Genomic DNA, 23,478 nt, shown 5'->3' with positions numbered 1-23,478 from the left:
TGAGGAAATGGAAGAGCAGGAATTTATTGCATCTGAAGAGTGACTCATCCAGAAAAGCTAGAGTGACTCATCCAGAAAAGCTAGCATTCCTTTTAGAAAATAGGAAGCATTGTGAAATGCTTATTAATCAAAACATTCACATAATAAAGCTTATAGCCTAGGATTTGCTACTGAAATCAGCACATTCAGAAATATGGTGTGTGAGAATTGTGCATGCGATTAGAGAGGGCAAGAGGAAGTTTCAAGATGGCAAGCACATTTTCAGGCTTGCAATTCCTTAGGAGTTCAGCCAGAATGAGAAACCAGTTCTTCACTCAAGAAGTCATTTAAATTGTACCCATTCCAAAGCCAAGCTGTAGCCAAAGCAGAAACGGAGTTTCCAGGCTAATGCAAAAAAAGGTGAAAAAACTCACCTTTCTCCCTTCTGCTTTTCATATTTCCTCTTTCACTTTCTTTAATGACTATCATAATTCCCTCAGAAAACTTCTTCCCCTAGATAAAAGCCATCAACTTCTTATAACAAACTGTAGTACCAACCAAGCCACAGAGGAGCTTGAGGAAAAAGGAACGGTATGCTCCTCTATAAACACATATCAAAGCATTCTCCTATGTTTTAATCAAGTGGAAAAAGTTAACAAATGCTCATAGGAAAAAAAATTCACTATATACAAAGCCCCACATTGCCCAATCTGTTTTTTGTACACCATTGTCAACCCTCATCAACCCAGCTGCAGGGGACAAAATGGCCCCGTGGGCCTGGGAGCTCTGGGCTGATCGTAAACAACTCCAAGGCACCAAGCACAAAGGTGTAAAGAATGCAACCAGTAAAACTCTGTCTTTAAGTTTCAATATTTTGTTCATTGGAATAGTGGATTTTTTACGTTGAGTTTGACTTTTTAAAAAATATTGCATTAAAATATTTTTTTGATTACTACGTTATCATACCCGACTCCTTACACTGTGTGCCCCAGTTGAGTGTCTCACTTGCCTCCCCCTAGCAATGATCCTATAAACTTGTATATGATCCATGGCCACAGTCTGATCCATGCTTACCAAGCATTACCCCATAGCGTGCCAGTTTTCATACTCGTTTTTTTTATTTTTTTTAATCCATACTCGTTTTTGTTTTTGTTTTTTTTTAACTGTGCTGAGATAGACCTATGAATACACTGAGTCTTGGGCCAAAAAGACTGTCAGAGACACCATCTTCTATAGTTTTTTAATCATAAGACATAAAGAAATTCAACTGCCTATATTTTGTGTATTTGATGTAAGAATTACTTTGCGTTTGAAATATGATTTTTCTTTCATGATCTGTCTTCCACAAAGTTAAAGTTCTTCTGACCTTACCATTTCTCAGTGTATAGTGCTTGGAGGACCTCTGGAATACAGATTTTGATGGATTTTACTGCTAAGCAGCCTCATAAAGAAGGACAAATGGATTTGAATAATGAAAAGAACGTGACCCGGCTCTCCACAGCCCATCTACTCCACCCACTTCTCTCATCCACTCCCAAGCTCTTCTAATCCTCCTACAACAAAGACGTGAAAACAGGTGACTGTAAATGTCAGTTCTTCCTCAACATAAATTCACAGGAAAAACTAGCAAGAGGAAGCAGGTGGTACCAACAGAAGTTACTTTATTAGTTTCCAGGCGTATTGCCCTCATGCTTTCAAAACTATAGTGAGACAGTGGGGAGACGGGAGAAGTAGGAGATGGGAGTATAACTGGGAGTGTAACAAAATTTTATGGACAGTCACCTTGTTCTTCTCGACTATGAACAGACCCTCTGCCTCAAAACTGTAAAGGTAACCCAATTCGCAGATCTTCAGCAGTGGGGGAGGCCTCTGGAATCACCTAGGATAATCCTTTCGCTTAATAGGAGATAAGCTCAAAGAAAGGAAGTGACTTGCTTGACATCTAACAGCTACAAAGCTGTAGTAAGAAGATTCAGACCAGATGTTTGAATTCCTAGTTCATTGTCCATCTTATTACGTCAGTCTGAAGTCATATCCCAAGTTAAAAAAGAAAAGTGTTTTAAGAATGACAAGGGTATCGCTTTTATTAACTCTGGAGATATATTTGACCTGAAACAAGATAAAATATTTGAGTAAAAATTTATACTCATTTCCTTAAAGCATATCAACCTGGCTATAAAGAAAATGGGCCAATAACAGGAAACACATCTTATGAAAGTGTTAAAAACCACAAAAAGTCATGGGAACATAAAATCTCAGCTGGAATATACTTCTGGAGATAGGTCTTCCCTAATAAGTTGTCAAGGTAATTGCTTCCTGAATTCAACCCCCTGTCCCCATTAATAATTTATCTGGACTGTACCCCATTTACTTCCCTTATAGAAGGTACCACCACTGTCACTACAGGCTCACAAATCTGTTTACTTGTTTACTGACTATGCCCCATGGGCTATAAGCTGCATGAGGACAAGGACCTTGTAGGCCTTTTCCTCCTCCAGATCCTAACACTTCATATAGCAGGCTCAATAAATGTTTGTTAAAGAAATAGACAAGTGGTGGGCTCTTTCAGTTCTCAGAGTTTTCAACTTTCAGCTTCTTGTTCTCTATTTACCTTCTCCTTCCTAGCTCATCCCTCAAAAAAATAAAAAAGCTTCTCTGGGTTTCAAGACAGATTTTCAATAATTTGAGATGAGTACATGGCACACAGCAGAAGGAAAGAAGTCAATGGGCCAAGACTTACTGGTGGCTCAGTTCCCTGATTTCACATGGTTTGAAGCACCATTCCTTGGCCAGTCTTTCCTGTTGAGTTGCTTCTTCTAAAAACACTATCTTTAAGAGAAAGAAAAAAAGAAAAGAATCACAAATTAATGAACCACAGTCATTTACTGTTATTAAATCTCTTAATCTTTTTAAAAAGAGACTATACTGCAGCCGAGTTAATTTAATACCAGATATTTGATACCAAGCAGGATTGAGCTTAGAAGCAAAAGGACAGAGGTTTACCTTTTGCTACTCAAAGAAACTGCATGAATTTTCTCCTTTTCTGTTGTATTACACAAATACGTAAGGCTTCAAACATTCTTATTTGAGATATAGGGTATTTAAAATGGCTAATTAATATCTATTTAAAGGAAACAATCATTTACAGAAATAGTATCTTACAGCAGATTAATAGATTTTTGTTAGGCTGTGGAACATGTTCTACCATGATTATCACGATGCAATTTATTAACACTAAATATTATTGCACATAATAATTGTGTAAATTGACCCATAGCTTGAAATATCTGGATGTTCTGATGTCAGACATCTGCCATAAAGAGATTGATTATACTTCTCGGGTACTCTATGCGAAAGATGTTACAGTGAGGGAGAGAAGAGAATGACCTTTAGGGAGGTTTTGAGGTCTGAAACTCATTTCCAATAGTTGGTCAGTCTTGGATGCCCTTAACCTTCTCAGTTGGTTTAGTTATCTGAAGCCTGGCGGGAGCATTAGTACATACTTTATAAGGCTATTGTGAGGACTAAATATGATCATTCTGGTAAAGGCATTAACACATTCCTGGAGCATGTTAAATGTTAGCTAAATTCTATCTATATGGATTCTTTTGTAAATAGAGTCGGAAAGCTTTCTCTATATAAATGGGTTGCTAAGTAAGGAAGGACAAGAACGAATGCAATATATATGCAGGAAATATCCTGTTTTACTTTCTAATTTAATATTATGAGAATAAACGCTTCATTAAATTGGAGAAAACTGATAGATCAAACATATCTAATTAATTGGAAACAAAGTAAACACTTTAGGAAAGATAATCTGTTTATGGAAGTGAAGAAAAAAATAAGGTAAATATTGATTTCTTTATTCACTGAGATATCCCTTTTTAAAATTTAGGATATTAATTTCAGAGAAGATGAAGAACATACATTATCAATTAAGGAAAAGCAATCTGATGATTCTTAAACTATTTGTTGGAAAAGAGGACTCAAAGCAGACCTGTAATTAATCAAAAAGCACACAAACAGAATTTACAAATACCTCTTTCAACTGATTTGCTACAAAAGCAATAAATAAGAATATTTGTGAATTATATTCACACATTTGAAAACATATTTGAAATAGTTTTTGAGGAAAATATAAATGATAAAAATTTATTCTTAAGAAGCAGAAAAAATGAATTAATCCCTAACTGTAGAAGAAACTAAGGAAGTTTTCCTGTTTCTTAAGGAAAGCTCATGGTTCAGAGCTGCACTATCCAGCAAAATATGTGATTCACAAATGCAAGCCACATGAAATTTACAATTTTCTAGCAGCCACATTAACACAAATAAAAAGGAACAGATAAAATGAATCTTAATGTTTTATTTAACACAACATATAGAAAAGATTATCGTTTCAATATAAAATCAATATAAGAGTTATTAATTTTGCATTCTTTTTTATACTAAGTCTCTGAAATCCAGGGTGTACTTTACATATAAAGTACATTTCAATTCAGTCACTAAATTTTCATCAGAAATACCTCACCTATATTTAGATTTCATGAAATTAAAAAAAAAACATAATTTACATACCCAGGTTATTCCAAACACATTGAAAAGTTTTCTAAAACTGAACTGAGTATCATTTTTCAAATGCAAATTCAAATTAATTTAAAATAAATTAAATGTTCCATTCCTCAGTTGCTCTAGTGGCTGCCATATATAAGAACACAAGTTCAGAGAATTTCACGGCAAAATTCTTTGAAACTTACAAAGAATAGATAATGTCTGTGATATGGAAAGGCTCCCGAGGATGGAAAGTGAGTGGAAACTTCTCTATTTCCACAAAACTAGCATACTCTTCATACCAAAGTCTGACAAAGTACATAAAGATACACAAACACAAACATGAATATTGAGAGAAAATTTTATAATGCCACTTCTTATTTAATAATATAAAAGCAAAAGTCATCCCAAATGAGATATTGCTGATAAAAGAACAAAAATATATTAAAATTATGATTCAGCATATTCTGCAGCATGTAAACCTCCATTATTCTGACCAAGGGACACACATCTCCTGTCAATTTATAGCAGAAGAATTAGGCAAAGGTCCAACTCCTCAAAGACTGCTGGAATAAATCCACCTACCCTTTATTTCTGTTTTCTTCAGTCCACACCCAAACTAGAATTCACCTGCCCCTCAAAAACACATCAGGGCTCTTGATCTGCGCCATTATCTTCATAAAGCTCTGTACTTCCTTTCCCCTGACTAAGCTCCCACCATTCCCCACCTACCAAAACACTTCACTGCAATCTGTTACTATTCCCCTGGAAGCAACACATTCCTCTATGTCTTTAATATCTGCTCTGAGCTTCTCCCTCTTCAGAGCTGGGGCTGTCCCCCAAGGACATGGCTTCCCTTCTGCTTCTCATGTGGTAGGTATTCAGGAACCAGGGCCAGGCAATGAGATTTTTACCTCCGGATTCCCCACAGCCAATTTCAAGCCATACTTTCTCCAGCTTCTTGTAAAGAAAAGGTTCTGCTCCTTAAGCTATACCACCTTTCCCCTGTCTTTGGTGCTCCCATTTACCAACCATCTTCTCAGTCTTTAAATTTGTTGATACCTGGCTCACCAGCTTTCTCTTCACTCATCAGTCTTTATGACTTCAACATGGACAGCCCTTCTGACACCTTAGCCACCATTTCTGTGAACTTCATCTTCAGCGATGTGCTTCACTTCAGCCATCAAATCCATGGTCACACCTTGGATGGGTTCATGACTGGTAGCTGCCCCACCTCCAAAACAACTGAGTCACACACCTTATGCTCTGACAACACTCTCTTCTCCTTCCTATTTGCCAGCCTTCAACTACTCCAACCAATCTTCCACCTCGCCGAGTCCCCCCTTTACGTTCTCCCCTCAAGATCTGTCCAATCCATTGGCCCTCTCTTTTTACCACTTTCCTTGTCTAGCTTAGATTCCACCCTCATTATGTCTTACTTCCTTTGTCTTCCAGTTAACACACATCCTGTAAAATTCCAGCCCTGTTAAAACCAACTCTCCTTTTCTTTGGACTGCACCTGAGTACCCAAAGAGCATTGGAGCAAGGCGCAAAATCTGGCAGATCAAATATCTACAATCACCACACTCAAATGCGCGTCAAACAATACTTATGCCTTGCACCTTATTACATTTCTCTAGCACTGGAGTCTTAACTGTCAATAACATTGATGGAAGATCTATTGCTCATCAATTGATAGATCCTCAAAAACATTTTTTGTGATAGATCAATATGCAACTTTTAGCAAATAACTCAAAAGGAGTTCAAAGAATTGAGAGATATTTCTATAACAAAACTCCTTCCACTCTCATTTACTTAATTTATGTGAAAATGTCCCTCAGTAGTTACACAACATGAAAATTAAAAATAGGAAAAAATTAATGCTGCCACCTATTTCATTCCACCAATAAGAACCATCAATAGATGTATTTACTAACTGGAGGATAAAACAGTCTCTTCACTTTTACATATAACAAATTGCCTGTCAGAATTTGTAATATGTATTTGTAAGTTTCCTTGTGGACCCAGGAAATTTAAAATGTTCACATTTATGCATACAAATTACATTGCAGAAAATATAATAGGTTGATCAGTAAAAGACTTTCAAGTGTAAAAATACATTACATTAGTACAAACTCTGTAGGGAAAGTAGAATGCAATTATGAATTCAAGAAGAAATTCATAACTTTAGATCATTAAAATCAAGCTAGTTCATAGTTTTTAAAAAATGGATAAAGATGAATATCAAATCACTATTTTGAATCCATTGGATAAATCTTTTAAAAGAAAGCCCCTGCTCAATGTCATCAGGTACATATTTACCATTTTCCAGAAATTATGGGCTTTAGAAATATTTGAATTTAAGAAAAATTATATATATCAACTTTTTAAAGTGCAAGATTGTACAAAGTTTTTCAAAATTCTTTTCGGGAGCACCTTAGCAAAAAAAAAAAAAAAATGTGAAGAGGACTTCTCTAGTCAACTCAAGTTCCAGCCCTTCATAATGACAATTTTAAGTCTACCTTTTTTTAAATCATCCCCTCTGCTTCCCCAAAAGTGTACATAACATATGTGCAAGTGCAAAAAATTGCACATGATCTCAAAATCTGTCAATAAGAGACTGGTTAAGTACAACCAAAGACTCCAAAAGTGATTAAAAGTGGCAATGAAGACTTATATTTATAGAATGGAAAAGTATTCTTGATATACTGTTAAGGCTTTTAAAAAATTTTTTAAGTTACTTGATAGCACATTATAGTATAACCACATTTTGTTAAGAGGATGGTGTGTGTGTGTGTAAAGGTGATGTATCTAAATGCTGACAGTGGTTATCTCTTTATGGTAGAATTTAGAGGTGATTTTCACTTTCATCTTTATACCTTTAGATTCAAAATTGTTAGTAACAATGTTTTATTTTCATTAAAACAAACTTAATTCCCTTTAAAATGTACATAAAAATGTAAAATATGAAAAATAGAATTACATAGGTATAATCTCTCCCTGTGAAGCTTATGGCTGGAGAGACAAAATGCCCAGAGCTAGATAATGAATCAAACTGAGGAGGGAGTGCAACAGCTCTGCACAGGTCAGATGGAGAGACAGCAGGTGTGGTCCTGAAGGAGTCAAGGAAAAGGCAGACAGACTTGGGGCTTCATTGTAGTGCGAAAACCAGGACTGAGGCCGCAGGCCTCCAGGAATGTTCCACGAAATGAGAGCAGGCTGAGACTAAGGGACCACAGTTTTGGGAAGCAAGTGATTTATTAGCTCATGCACACGGGGCTCAGCCGAGTCACCTCAAAAGTATGAGCCCCAAACAAAAGGCAACCTTAGCTTTTATAGACTCTTTGACATGTTAAAGACAAGGTAAATAACTGGCTGATTTAAGTTGAGAATGGCCCAGAGTGAACCGTTGAGGAGCCCCCACCCCAGGAATGTCTTCTCTTGCCTACATGCAACTTCACTAGTTCCTGAAGGCTAGGGGAGGGGGTTTCTATCCCAGGAATGTGCCTTATCTCGCTTGCCTGCAAGGAGAGGGGGTTTGGGGATTTTCCACAGAGAGCACAGCTGAACCACAAAGAGAGGGAGGCCTGCCTTCTACATCATAAGCATCCGGTATTAGTGGTAAATGGACAGAAGAGGTGGCTAGTGATAGGAGCAGAGGCAGAGGCAAGAAGCTAAAAGATGTATTATAGATAATAGTGTTCTTTAAATAACGCTGGAGCACTGTGTTGGGAGAACTTTAATTCACAAATCAAGTTCTTAACTTTTTTCCTTGATCTTATTCATGTATTTACTCAACATGAGTGTCTGCTTTGAGAGGAGCTCTGCTCTGGGGACAACTGATAGATGAATGTAAGTAGAATGTGCTATGTGGAAAAATGAAGTGAGGTAAATGAATGAACTAGAATACAGGGTGCAATCATGTCTCTGACAGCTGGTGTCTGAACAAAGACTTGCATAAAGAGAGGGGGAGAATCCTAGGATAGTCTGGAAAGAGCCAGATCCCAAAAATGGGCAAGGACTTGGAAGGAAATCCCCACAGGCAGGCCAGTGGGGTACAGTACAAGGACTATGCAAAAGAGTGATAAGAAATCAGATGGGAAAAGTAGCCACAGCCTTGTAGGTTTTAGATTTTATTTTTTTGGAAATTGCTGAATTTATTTTGGGGGAAAAAATGAATGTGGTAAAATCACAAAATAAAACTGGCTTTTCCTTCTTGGGGCAATGGCTCTTTCCTCATGATGTACCCCAGGCATGTGCAGCCATTCATTCACCTCTTTAATCATCACCCATCTAGTGAATGCCTACCATGTTTGATGGGCCTTCCTCGGCACAGGGTGCCATTGAGGTGGGCTATCAAGCACATACACACATCATTAAAAACAAGATTCATAAAATCATAGATGGCTCCAGCCCCCTTCTCGTCCAACCCCCTTGTTTTCCAGATGAGGAAATTGAGTTCTTTCTGTTAGGCAAACAACTCCATGTGTGCTCTTACTTGAAACTAGGACTATTTAGGATGAGCAAATAACAAGAATGCCAGAATGCCAAAGCCAAAAGCACATGAGTAACGTTTGTCAGCTAATGAAGAAAAATCTCTGCAAGATAAAGGCTTCAAACACCAGATGGCAGATTGGGGCAAGACACTTGTTGCTATGAAACAGAGAAAATTCTCTTCGGGCCACCCTGAAATAGTTCAGCCATCTAACAAAATAAAGGAATATATATCACAACCCATTACACAAAAATCCACTCTTGAATGATTGTATAAAAACATAACTTTATATATAATGTGACCGTGAGATTGTGAAGACCTTGTGTCTATCGCTCCTTTTATCCAGAGTATGGACAGATGAGTAAAAAAAGTATGGATAAAGAATAAATAAATAATGGGGGGGAGCAAAGTGTAAAATAAATTGGGTAAATGGAAATACTAGTGGTCAATGAAAGGGAGTAGTAAGGGGTATGGTACGTATGAGGGTTTTTTTTATTATTTCTTTTTCCGGAGTGATGCAAATATTCTAAAAAATGATCTTCGTGATGAATACACAATCATGTGATGATACTGTGAGCCATTAATTGTACACCATGTATGGAATGAATGTGTGAAGATTTATCAATAGAAATATTTTATTTTAAAATCCACTCTTGAGGTGACTTCATCAACATGACAACATAAGACAGCCACTGAAAAACTGCCCCCATAAGATTCAGTAAGAAACAGAACAAATCTCACTTGTTCAGAACTCTGGAGAAAGGTAAAAACTGGAAAAGGCTCCCACAGATGCTGAATTGAGGAAAGAGAAAAATATCAGGTAGGAAACTTCTGTCAAGAATCTCCCCTCCCCTCACTCAGACCCTTGTAGCTTGGGAAGTGCCCAGAGGCAGCGGCTGGGATCCCTCCCACCTTCCACTTGGGACACAGAGTATAAAATCTCTCACAGCAGTGGGACAGAGCCCTATCTGTATCCAGACTTAGAGACGCAAACCCTCAGGGACTGAAAGCAAGACTTAAACTGTGGGGGAGGGTGGAATACAATAGGGCACCAAGGAAGGGCTTCCAAAATGGGGAATTAGGGAGGGAACAGCAGAATCTTTCCCCAAAGCAGAAATGGACAGACAGAAACTCCAAATCAACAGTTTGGGGACCCAGGGACTAGGAAAGGGCATTTCAAGGCCCAGGTCAGTAAGGGACAAAGAGTCTGAGAAAACGTGGAAAGAGATTGTAACTCTCAGTGCCCACTCCCCACACTTGAAGGAAACAGCAAAGGGTAGCCTGTCCTTGCCTGGGAACTGCTGAAGACTGGGACAGCTGTGAGAGTCCTCTGCCCCAAGTATAGAGGGAGACACAACCCCACACTGAGACAGATTTTTGTCAGCAAAGTTAGGGCGGGGGAACCTTGCAGGTTCAGCCCCACCCAGTTGGATGCTGATGGGCTGTAGAAGATAAACAGCTTCTGAGGATGATTAAGACACTGAAGAGTGCCATCTGCGGCAGAGGCCACAGGAAGATAGCAGGACTTTTCACAGCCTATCCAGACCCTATCTCAGCCCGGCACAGCTGGTCTACACCCCATGCATTGGTATTGGCCCTGTTTGGGCTGAGAAATACTGACAACCCAACTGTCAAAGCAGTGCCCTAATACAAACTCAGGCAACAACTAAATCCTAGCCAATAGAGAGAAACCAGCCTTCGGGGTAGACGCATCAAGATAATCAGAAGACCAGATTTCAGCAAAAAAACACAAGCACACTAAAACACAAGAAGAAATGGCCCCGTAAAGGAATAAATCAAAAAGTTGGAGGAGACACAGAATCTGAAACAATTAATCAAAGATGTTCAAACTCTACAGAATCAATTCAAAAGAGATGAAGGGAAAAGTGTATAAAACAATAAAGGATATTAAAAAGACACTAGAAGAGCATAAAGAAGAATTTGAAAGCATACATAAAAAAATAAAGGACATTATGGAAATAAAAGACACCGTAAATGAAATTAAAAAAACACTACAGACACACAAGAGCAGATGTGAAGAGGCAGAAGAAAGATCAGCAAGCTAAAAAACAAAACAACCAAATTCATCCAGATTAGAGAAAAGATGGAGAAAAAAATGAAAAAATTTGAACAGTGCTCAGGGAAATGATTGACAATATAAAGGGGACAAATATAGGCATCATGGATGTCCTGAAAGCATGTCCCAAAAGCAGAAGAGAAGGGAAAAGGGTCAGAAAGAATATTTGAAGAAAAAATGGCTGAAAATTCCCCAACCCTTATAAAAGACATAAATATGCAAATCCAAGTAGCACAATGTACTCTAAACAGAATAAATTCAAATAGACCCACTCCAAGACACATACTAATCAGACTGTCAAATTCCCAAGAGAAGGAGAAAATTCTGAAAGCAGCAAGAGAAAAGTGATCCACCACATGCAAAGAAAGACAAATAAGACTAAATGCTGACTTCTCTTTAGACACCATGGAGGTAAGAAGGCAGCGGTATGATATATATTAAGATATTGAAAGAGAAAACTTGCAGCCATGAATTATTTGTCCAGCAAAGCTGTCCTTCAAAAATGAGAGAGCTTAAAATATTCACAGATAAACAGAAGCTGAGAGAGTTTGTTAATAAGACGTCAGACTTTTAAGAACTACTAAAGGAGATCTGCCAGCTGAAAAGAAAAGGCAGGACAGAGAGGCCTGGAGGATGGTACAGAATTGAAGAGTATTAGCAAGTGTAACTAAAAGGATAAAAAGAGAAAAAAAATAGATGACAGGGCAGTGCGACAGTGGCTCAGTGGCAGAATTCTCGCCTACCATGCTGGAGACCTGGGTTCGATTCCCAGTGCCTGCCCATGCAAGAAAAAAAAATAGATGACAGAAGGATAAGATGTTTGAAATAAGTACTGCCCTTACAGTAACACTTTGAATGTTAATGTATTAAACTCCTCAATTAAAAGACAGTTTGTTAGAATGGATTTTAAAATGTGATCTATCTATATGCTATTTTCAAGAGACTCACATTAGACCCAAAGATACAAATAGGTTGGAAGTGAAAGCATGAAAAAGATATTCCATGCAAGTAGTAACCAAAAAAATGTGGGGGTAGCTATGCTAATATCATACAAAATAGACTTTAAATGAAAAAAATGTTATATAAAGTATATTAATATAATTACAATTATATGACGTATTTTAATAAAAGGGGCAATTCGCCAAAAAGAAATAATAATCATAAATATTTATGTACCTTGTCAAAGTGCCCCAAAGTCCATGAGGCAATAGACAGAATATCTAAACAGAAAATGTTCCAGTCTGAACCTGTTATGTATTCCAGAAAAGCCATGCTTTAATCCTGACTCAGTAGCAGTTTCTTTTAATCTGGATTCAATGCTGCAGGGGGGAAACATTATTAGATGATCTCCACAGAGATGTGGCATGCCCAGTTGTGGGTGTGACCTTTTAGTTAGATGGAGACGTGACTCCCCCCATTCAAGGTGGGTCTTGATTAGCTTAGTGGCGTCCTTTAGAAGAGGAAACATTTTATAGAAAGCAGAACCAATGTGGACATTTGGAGATCAACGCAGAAATAGCCTGGGTGCTAAGCAAGGTATCACAGAAATAGCCAAAACCTGAAAAGAAGAAATCTCCTGCCCCAAAAGAAGCTAAGCTAAGAGATGAAATCCAGAGTTTTGTCCAGGAGCAGCTAAGTGACTGTCCACAGACCCTTAGAGAGGAAACAGGGAAGAAAGACCAGCAGATGTCAACCACGTGCCTTCCCAGGTCACCCTTCCTTGAGCTAAGGGATCTTTTTCTGGATGCCTCAGTTAGGATATATTTATGGCCTTAGAACTGTAAACCTGTAATTTATTTAATTTCCTTTTTAAAGGGCATTCCATTTCTGGTATATTGCATTCCGACAGTTTAACAAACTAATACAGCAGATCAATAAAGAAGCAGAGGATCTAAAAAATATGATAAATGAACTATACCTAACAGATATATATGGAATACTGCACTCCAAAATAGCATGCTATACATTCCTTTCAAGGGCTCAGAGAACATTCTCTAAGATAGACCATATGCGGGGGCCCAAAACAAGTCTTAATAAATGTAAAAAGACTGGAATTATACGAATTATTTTCTCTGATCATAATGGAATGAAAATGGAAATCAATAACAAATGGAGAACTGGGAAATATGCAAATATAAAGAGGCTAAACAACACACTCTTCTTTCTAACGTTTTTATTGTAAAATATAACATATACACAAAGCAAAGAAAGAAAAAAGCAGTAATTTTCAAAGCACAGTAGTTACAGAACATGTTATGTTCTACTATTCCACCATCTCAGATTTTTTCTTCTAGCTGCTCCTAAACACTGGAGACTAAATGGAATATTAATATTAATAAATATTAATACAGTGATTAAGCAAATCATACTCACTTGTTAAATCTTATTCTCTCTGTTATACCTCCTCCTTCTCCTCTGACCCCTCTCCCAATCCATAGGGATCCCTGGGCAATATCCATTCTGCCTTTTTCATGTTGAAAAGGGGTGTCCAAACTAAAGGATAGAGGGATATAATTAATTGACAATCTTGGAGAGGCTGGTCCCTCTGGGTTTCAGGATTTATCTGACCTAGGAACTTCCAGGAATTATAGATTCCAGGAAAGCAAACTTGGACTTTATAAAGTCTCAGTTTGAGCCCTAGGTGTTCTCAAGAGTCAACAGGGATAATGCTGGTTGGGGTTTAGCAAAACATGGCAATTAGTGCTATCTAATTAAAGCTTGCATGAGAGTTGCCTACAGAATAGCTTCTCGACTTCACTTGATCTTTCTTGGCCACTGATGCCTTATTTTACTAGGCATTTTTTAATGTCTCTTTTCCTCCCCTTGGTCTGGAAGGCACTGCCAATCCCATGAATCATTCCCGGGAACCATGCCCCATGCCACCAGGGAGACATTCACCCCTGAATCATGTCCCATGCAGAGGGAGAGGGCAATGACTTTCCTTGCAAATTTGGGGCTAGAGAGAGAGGCCACATCTGGGCAACAAAGAGCCTATTGGGAAAGAACTTCAAGACCTTGCCATGGGCAGTCTTAATTTCTCCAAAACAGAAACAAGTTTCATAAAGGCAAGCCTCAAAATCAAGGGCCTGACCCATTACCCTGGGAGTCCCTGGTGGTTAAGAGGGTATCCACGGCTTCCCAGATGGGAAAGTTCAATAGTTCTCTCTCTATATAAATATATTCTCCCCCCTCTTCAGACCCTCATGGAACTCCACCAACACCTCCCAATTATCAGCCCACCACAATCTGAGATGTGTCCCGGCATTATAACCAAGATACATGGAACTATAATAAGGCCTCATTCCCTCTCTGGACTCCAGCAGTCTGGGTCATTCAAATGAGCTATCCAGACAAATTGATTTAGATTATGTGTTACAGAAAATCTAGGTTCTAGACATAATACACCTTTCTGCCTTTGGTCCCATAGAGTAGGTGAAAGTCTAGAGAACATACTATCATTTTTGACCCTGTATTTTGATTTACCTTAGACCACTTGGACTGGAAAGAAATAACAAAGATTAGAGCAGAAATAAATGAAATTGAGAACATGAAAACAATAGAGAAAATCAATAAGACCAGAAGTTGGTTCTATGAGAAAATCAATAAGATTGATGGGCCCTTAGCAAGATTGACAAAAAGAAGAAGAGAGAGGACACAAATAAATAAGATCAGAAATGCAAGAGGAGACATAACCACTGACCTCACAGAAATAAAGTAGGTAATAACAGGATACTATGAACAACTTTATGCTAATAAATACAACAATGTAGATGAAATAGACAAGTTCCTAGAAAGGCATGAACAACCAACTTTGACTCAAGAAGAAATTGACGACCTCAACAAACCAATCACAAGTAAAGAAATTGAATCAGTCATTCAAAAGCTTCCCAAAAAGAAAAGTCCAGGACCAGATGGCTTCACATGTGAATTCTACCAAACATTCCAGAAAGAATTAGTACCAACTCTGCTCAAACTCTTCAAAAAAATCGAAGTGGAGGGAAAGCTACCTAATTCATTCTATGAAGCCAACATCACCCTCATACCAAAACCAGGCAAAGATATTACAAAAAAAGAAAACTACAGACCAATCTCTCTAATGAATATAGATGCAAAAATCCTCAACAAAATTCTAGCAAATCGAATCCAGCAACACAGTAAAAGAATTATACATCATGACCAAGTAGGATTCATCCCAGGTATGCAAGGATGGTTCAACATAAGAAAATCAATTAATGTAATACACCTTATCAACAAATCAAAGCAGAAAAATCACATGATCATCTCAATTGATGCAGAGAAGGCATTTGACAAGATTCAACATCCTTTCCTGTTGAAAACACTTCAAAGGATAGGAATACAAGGGAACTTCCTTAAAATGATAGAGGGAATATATGAAAAACCCACAGCTAATATCATCCTCAATGGGGAAAAATTGAAAACTTTCCCCCTAAGATCAGGAACAAGACAGGACTGGTTTTATTTTGAACTCTAATTGAGGCCTGATCTCCCTTTTGGTTACTTTAACTGTAATTATACATAGCTATGCTAACTTCAGGGCTGTGGCACTCCATCTTAGGGTCCCAAGTGTCACAGAGTTACTCAAAGTCCCTGGGAAATACCAGCTGATACACATATACCTCAGCATCTCAACATCCAGAAACACATTTACAACTCCAGGATGTGTGGCTGCTATACGGGCTTACAATCTAGGCTCCAATTTTCTTATAGATATTTCCTGAAAGTAGACCTTAGCATATTTGTTCTTTTGTTTCTCGGTTATTTTGTACAACTCATTGTCCCCAAGGTTTACTCAGTTCATTGCATGCCTCTTGACATCCTTCCTTTCTGTGCTGTACCATATTCCATCATATAAATGTATCACAGTTCACCATTCTGTTTCTTAGTCATTGTACCCTTCAGCTCTGTCCATTAGGCATCACAGATACTGTGCAAAATAAACAAGCCATGTCTTACAGTATCCTCACTTGGTTGTACAATCAGTAGCACTCTCAATTTTAGACAATTTTTATTGAGCTTTTCCAGAGTCATAATAGCAGAATCATGCAGTATTTATCTTTTTGAGTTTAACTTATTTCACCCAGTATTTTGTTCTCAAGGTTCAACCACATTGTCATATGCTTTGGGATCTCATTCTATCCTACTGCTGCATAGTATTCCATTATATGTATATACCACATTTTGTTTATCTATTCATCTGTTGATGGGCATTTCAACTGTTTCCATCTTTTGGTAATTGTGAATAGTGCTGTTATGAACATCAGTGGGAAAATGTGTGTTCTTATCACCACTCTCAGCTCTTTTGGGTATATATCGAGTATGGTTATCACCAGGCCATAGAGCAACTCAATATTTAGTTTTCTGAGAAACTGTCCAACTGTCTTCCATAGCAGCTGCACCATTTTACATTCCCAATAACAGTGAATAAATGTTCCAATTTCTCCAACATTTGTTGTCTTCTGTTTGTTTAATAGTAACTATTCTTATAGGTGTGAAGTAATATCTCATTGTTATCTTGATTCGTATTTCCCTTATGGCTAATGAAAATGGGCATCTCTTCATGTGCTTTTTAGCCATCCATATTTGCTCTTCAAAAGAGTGTCTATTATATCCTCTGCCCATTTTATAATTGAGTTGTTTGTCCTTTTGTTGTTGAGCTGTATAATTTCTTTACGTATACAGGATATCAAGCCTTTATCTGACATATGGTTTCCAACTATTTTCTCCCTTTGAGTTGACTGGCTCTTCACCTTTTTGACAAAGTCCTTTGAGGCACAGAAGCTCTTGATCTTAAGGAGTTCCCATTTCTCTATTTTTTCTTTTGCTGCTTTTGCTTTAGATGCAAAATTTTAAAAGCTACCTCCTATACTAGATCTTGAAGATGTTTGCCTGCATTTTATTCTATAAGTTTTATGGTACTGGCTCTTACATTTAGGTCTTTAATCAATTTTGAATTAACTTTTGTATAGGGTATGAGATAGGGGTCCTCTTTCATTGTTTTGGCTATTGATATCCAATTCTCCCATGCCCATTTACTGAAGACCATTCTGTCCCAATTCAATGGATTTGGGGGACTTATCAAAGATCAATTGTCCATAGATTTGGTGTTCTCTGTCTGCACTCTCGATTCAATCCCATTGGTTGATACTTCTATATTTGTACCACTGCCATGATGTTTTGAGCACTGTGGCTTTATAGTAAGCTTTAAAGTCAGGAAGTGATAGTCCTTCTACTTTTTTCTTCTCTTTTAGGATATCTTTAACTATTCAGGGTCCCTTTCCCTTCCAAATAAATTTGATAACTAGTTTCTTCAAAGTGATTGTTGGGATTTTGGTTGGTATTGCATTGAATCTGTAGGTAAACCTGGGTAAAATTGACATCTTAACATTCAACTTTTCCATCCATGAGCATGGAATATTTTTCCATCTATTTAAGTCATCTTTTACAACAAGAAAAGAAAAATTCAAAGCAATCTCTCTAATGAACATAGATACAAAAATATTCAACAAAATACTTGCAAGTAGAATGCAATAGTATATTAAAAATATTATACACCATGACCAAGTGAGTTTTACCCAAGTACGTGGATTGTTCAATTCAAGAAAATCAACTAATGTATATACCACATTAAAAAATCAAAAGGGAAAACCACATGATCAACTTGATTGATGCAGAAAAAGCATTTGACAAAATTCAGCATCCTCTCATGATAAAGATATTTCAAAAGGTAGGAATCAAAGGAAACTTACTCAACATGATAAAGGGCAAATATGAAAAACTCACAGCTAACATCATACCAATAGTGGGATACTGAAAGATTCCCTCTAACATCTGGATGAAGACAAGGATGTCCAATGTCACCTCTGTATTAAACATTGTGCTAGAAGTTCTAGTTAGAGCAGTTAGGCAAGAAAACAAAATAAAAAGCATTCAGGTTGGAAAGGAAGAAGTAAAATGGTCACTATTTGCAAATGACATGATCCTATATGTAGAAATTTCTGGAAAAAATGACAACAAAGCTACTTGAGCTAATAAACAAGTTTAGTAATGTGGCGGGATATAAGATCCATACACAAAAAACAAGGGTGTTTCTAAACAGAAGTAATGCACTATCCAAGGAGGCAAAAAAGAAAAAAAAAATCCATTTACAATACCAACTAAAAGAATCAGATACCCAGAAATTAACTTAACCAAGGAGGTAAAGTACTTGTACACAGAAAATTACAAAACACTGCTAAAAGAAATCAAAACTTCAATAAATGGAAGGACATTCTGTGTTCATGGATAGGAAGGTTAAATGTCACAAGATGTCAATTCTACCCAAATTGATCTGCAGATTCAATGAAATACCAATCAGAAACACAACAGCCTACATTGCAGAAATTGAAAAGCTAATTATCTAGTTTATTTGGAAGGATAAGGAGCATCAAATAGTCAAAAATTCTTGAAAAAGAAGAATGAAGTGGGAGGTCTCACACTTTTGGAATTTAAGGCATATTATAGAGCCACAGTGGTCAAAATAGCATGGTACTGGCATAAAGATAGACATATCAACCAAGGGAATCAAACCGAGAGTTCAGAAATAAGACTCTCAGATCTGTAGGCAATAGATTTTTTTAAACTTTTTTATTGTATAATATAACATATATACAAAGCAAAGAAAGGAAAAAGCAATAGTTTTCAAAGCACTCTTCAACAAACAGTTACAGGACAGATCCCAGGGTTTGTCATGGGCTACCATACCATCCTCTCAGATTTTTCCTTCTAGCTGCTCCAGAATATAGGAGGCTGGAAAGAATAAATATTTTATCACAATCAATTTTCTTTCTTTTTGTGAAAAATAACATATATACAAAAAAGCAATCAATTTCAAAGCACAACACAACAATTAATTGGAGAACAGATTTCAGAGTTTGGTATGGGTTGCAATTTCACAATTTTAGGTTTTTACTACTAGCTGCTCTAAGATACTAGAGACTAAAAGAAATACCAATTTAATGATTCAGCAATCATATTTGTTTGTTAAACCTTAACCTCCTCTGTATAACTCCACCATTACTTTTGATCCTCCTATCACACTCTTTAGAGGCATTTGGGTTATGGCTATTCTAACTATTTCAAGTTGGAAGGACATTCAGTCATATGGGGTAGGGAGATGGAACTAGCTTATGTTCTGGAGAGATTGGGCCCTCTAGGTTTCAGGAGTTATCTGGACCAGAGACCCATCTGGAGGTTGTAGGTTTCTGGAAAGTTACCCTAGTGCATGGAACCTTTGCGGAATTTTATATATTACCCTAGATGTTCTTTAGGATTAGGGCAATAGATTTTTGACAAGGCTCCCAAATCCTTTCAACTGGGATAAACAAGGCTCCCAAATCCTTTCAATACCACTTCAATAAATGGTGTTGGGAGAACTGACATCAATAACTAAAAAAAAATGAAAGAGGACCTCTATCTTCCACCCTATACAAAAATTAGCTCAAAATGTATCAAAGCCCTAATATAAGAACCAGTACCACAAAACACCTAGAAGAAAATATAGGGAAACATATTCAAGATCTAGTGATTGGCAATATTTTTTTAGACTTTACACCCACAATACAAGCAACAAAAGGAAAAATAGAAAGAGGAGCTCCTCAAAATCAAATACTTCAGTGCTTCACAGGACTTTGTCAAAAGAATGAAAAGGCAACTGACTCAATGGGAAAAGATATTTGGAAACCACATATCTGATAAGTGTATGATATCCAGAATATATAAGGAAATCCTAAAATTCAATAATAATAAGACAAATGACTCAATTTTTTTAATGGGTAAAAGATATGAATAGACAGTTTCCCAAAGAGGAAATACAGATGGCTAAAAAGTACATAAAAAGATGCTCAGTTTCACTCACTATTAGGGAAATGCAAATCAAAACCATAATGAGGTATCATTTCACATCTACTATAAGAGATACTATTAAACAGGAAACCACAAATGTTGGAGAGGACATGGAGTAAAGGGAACACTTATTCACCGCTGGTGGGAACATAAAATGGTAAAGCTACTGTGGGGGACAGTCTGGCAGTTCCTCAGAAAGCTAAGTATAGAGCTGCCTTAAGATCTGACAATTCCACTACTTGGTATATACCCAGAAGGTCTGAAAGCAGGGAAACAAACAGACATTTGCATACTACTGTTCATAGTGGCATTATTCACAATTGTCAAAAGATAGAAACAATCCAAGTGTCCATCAACAGATGAATGGATAAGCAAAATGTGGTATATATATATATATGCTGGTTTGAAAATACTATGTACCCCAGAAAAGTGATGTATTAATCTTGATTCAATCTTGTAGGACAGCTGTTTTTTTTTAATCCTGGATCAAATTGTAGGGTGGAAACTTTTGATTAGATTATTTCCACAGAGATGTGGTGTGCACAATTGTAGGTGTAGCCTTTTAATTAGATGGAGAAGTGACCCCACCCATTTCAGGTGGGTCTTGATTAGTTTACTGAAGTCCTTTAAAAGAGGAAACATTTTGGAGAAACCTCAGAAACAACAGAGCTGACAGAAATTTCAGAGCAGAGCTGACACAGATGCTGATACTTGGGGAACAGAGACACAGATATTTAGAGATGCCTGGAGCCCAGCAGATGTCACCATGAAATGTTAAGCAAGCTAGAACCTGGAGAGAACCAAGGGAAGCCAAGAGATGAGAGCTAGCCCCAGAGAAGCAAAGTGAGGAACCCCGACAGGAACAGAGGTTGAAAGCATGAAGCCCAGGAGCAAGGGGTCAGTAGATATCAGTCACATGATTACCCAGCTGATAGAGCTGAGAGAGGTGTTCCTAACCATAGACCTTCCTGGAATTAAGGAATCTTTATCCAGATGCCTTAGTTTGGACGTTTTCCTAGGTTTAGTACTATAAATGTGTAGCTTGTTAAATTTCCCTTTTTAAAAGCCATTCCAGTTCTGGTATATCGCATTCCAGCAGCTTACAAACCAAAGCAACATACAATGAAATATTATTCATCTGTAAAAAAGAAATGAAGGCCTGAAGTATATGACAACATGGATGAACTTTGAGGACATTCTGTTGTGTGAAAAAAGTCAGACACAAAAGGACACATATTGTATGATTTCACTGGTATGAACTAATTATAATTTTTAAGTTCATAGACATAAAATCTAGAATAGAGGTTATCAGGTGTGGTGAGTTGAAGCTGTTATGTTCCCCAGAAAAGACGTTGTTCTTGTAATCTATTCCTGTAGGTGTAGACCTATTGCGGGTGGGACCTTTTGATTGGGTTATTTCAATCGAGATATAACCTACCTCATTTAAGGTGGGTCTTAATTCTCTGTCTGGAGTTCTTTTAAGATGACAAAACACATGCAGAATCTAAGAGATGAAACCAAGAGACACTCACAGAGAAAAGGTAAGAAAGAACCAAAGACTCTCAGAAAGGAAGTCACTGAAGCCCAAAGCTGAAAACAACGAAACCCAGAGAAAAGGAACAGCAGACACTGGCTGTGTGCCTTCCCATTGGACAGAGGTGACCTGGATGCCAGCAGTCTATTTTCAAAGTCCAGGTATCAACCCGTTGATGCTTCAGTTGGACATTTTCATGGTCTAAGAATTGTAAATTGTACTTTAATCAATCCCCGTTGTAAAATCCAACACATTTCTGGTATATTACATCCTGGCAGCTTTAGCAAACCAAAACACCAGCATATAGAATGAGGCTAAAGAACGAGAAGCAGTTGCTTCATATGTGCAGAATGTTTAACTAAACATTTGGAAATGGATACAGGTGAAGGTAGCATGTTATTGAGAGAATCGTTACCAGTGCTGAACAGCTTGTGAGTGTGATGGAAAGAGGATGTTTAGAGTCATTTACATCACCAGAAGGAAATTTGGAGGTTAAAACACAGGAATGTATAACACAGTGAATCTTGTGGCGGACAATGGCTGTGATTAACTGTACAAATATTACAAAGTTCTTTCATGAACTACAACAAATGCACAACACTATTACAAGGATCTAATAATAGAGGTGTATATGGGGAAAAGTGTACCTATTGCAAACTAAAGACTATAGTTAACCGTAATGTTTTAAAATTCTTTCAACAACAGTAAAAAATGCACCACACCAATACTGTGGTTCAATAATAGGCTAAGTGGTGTGGGAGGATTTGGATTTTCTTTTTTATTTTTCTTTCTTTTCTGGAGTATTGAAAATGTTCTGAATTTGATCACGGAGATGTATGCACAACTATGTGATGATACTGTGAACCAGTGGTCATATATTTAGTATGGTTTGTATGGTATGTGAATATATCTTAATAAAACTGCATTTTAAAAAAATCCACTTTTAGTTACTATAATGAGAAATCAAAATCAGATAAAAATATGAGGTCTCAAAGATTTCTGAAGCTTTTGGATAGTGATGAAAATTGCCACATTAGCTCAATTCACATCAAACAAATTAATGGAGTCCTAGCTGGGCTAGTCTCAAGTAAAACTCCTCCAAGAGATTGTTCTTGAGCTCAGTGGTTGCCTCTTTCATAGTAAAAACCGAGGGTCAGCAAACTTTCTGTAAACAGCCAAACAGAAAATATTTGGGGCTTTGTGGGTCACTTGGCTTCTGTCCCAGCTACTCAACTGTGCCACTGTAGCAAGAAAACAGCTATGGACAACACACAAACAAATGGGGTAACAGTGCTCTAATAAAATTTTATTTATAGAAAATAAATTTGCATTTTATATAATTTCCACCTGTCAAATATATAGCTTTTTTTTTGGTTTGTTTTATGTGCTTTTCAACCACTTAAAAATGTTTTGTACCAGTTTTAGCTTGCAGGCCACATGAAATCAGGTGTTGGACTGGATTTGGCCCATAGGTCATAGTTTGCCAACCCCTTATATTGATATAGATTCCTAAAAAAAGATGCATATAAATTAAAGTGGTAAAATTTTAAAACAATCCCAGAGGTTTATACTAGTATTTCCAGGAAGTTTCATCTTTATTTATTATTAATTTTCAACTAATAAAAACTTTTAACAAATTTACCCTTCATCATTGAGCCTGATCATATACTTTTGGAAGAATATAAATTCTAGTTGTCTCACTGTGCCTGTTTGAAAGGATTATATGCCCTAGAAAAGCCATGTTTTATTCCCTGTTCAGCACTGTAGGTTGGAAATTTGATTAGATTATCTCCATGGAGATGTGACACAACCAATTGTGGATATTAACCTTTGATTAGAGGGGGAGATGTGACTCCACCCATTCTGGTGGGTCTTGATTACTTTACTGGAATCCTTTAGAAGAGGAAATATTTTGAAAAAGCTTCAGAGCCACGCAAGCGACAA

At 37.2% G+C, this 23,478-nt stretch overlaps 1 protein-coding gene across 3 annotated transcripts in view; it reads right to left on the bottom strand.

Annotated features, from left to right (window-relative positions):
• Positions 1 to 23,478, bottom strand: part of GDA (guanine deaminase) — a 104,984-nt gene that overhangs the window by 44,874 nt on the left and 36,632 nt on the right. For 2 of the 3 annotated variants that reach the window (XM_077148430.1, XM_077148431.1), the window contains exon 2: positions 2,720 to 2,808. In XM_077148430.1, the coding sequence (XP_077004545.1) occupies positions 2,720 to 2,808 (89 nt within the window). Of the gene's footprint in view, positions 1 to 2,719; positions 2,809 to 12,275; positions 12,335 to 23,478 lie in introns of those variants that run through there. The other variant, XM_077148432.1, reaches the window with a different exon arrangement.

Source organism: Tamandua tetradactyla, chromosome 2 (assembly GCF_023851605.1).
Source record: "Tamandua tetradactyla isolate mTamTet1 chromosome 2, mTamTet1.pri, whole genome shotgun sequence".
NCBI lineage: Eukaryota > Metazoa > Chordata > Mammalia > Pilosa > Myrmecophagidae > Tamandua > Tamandua tetradactyla.
This window is presented reverse-complemented; position numbering and strand designations above follow the sequence as displayed.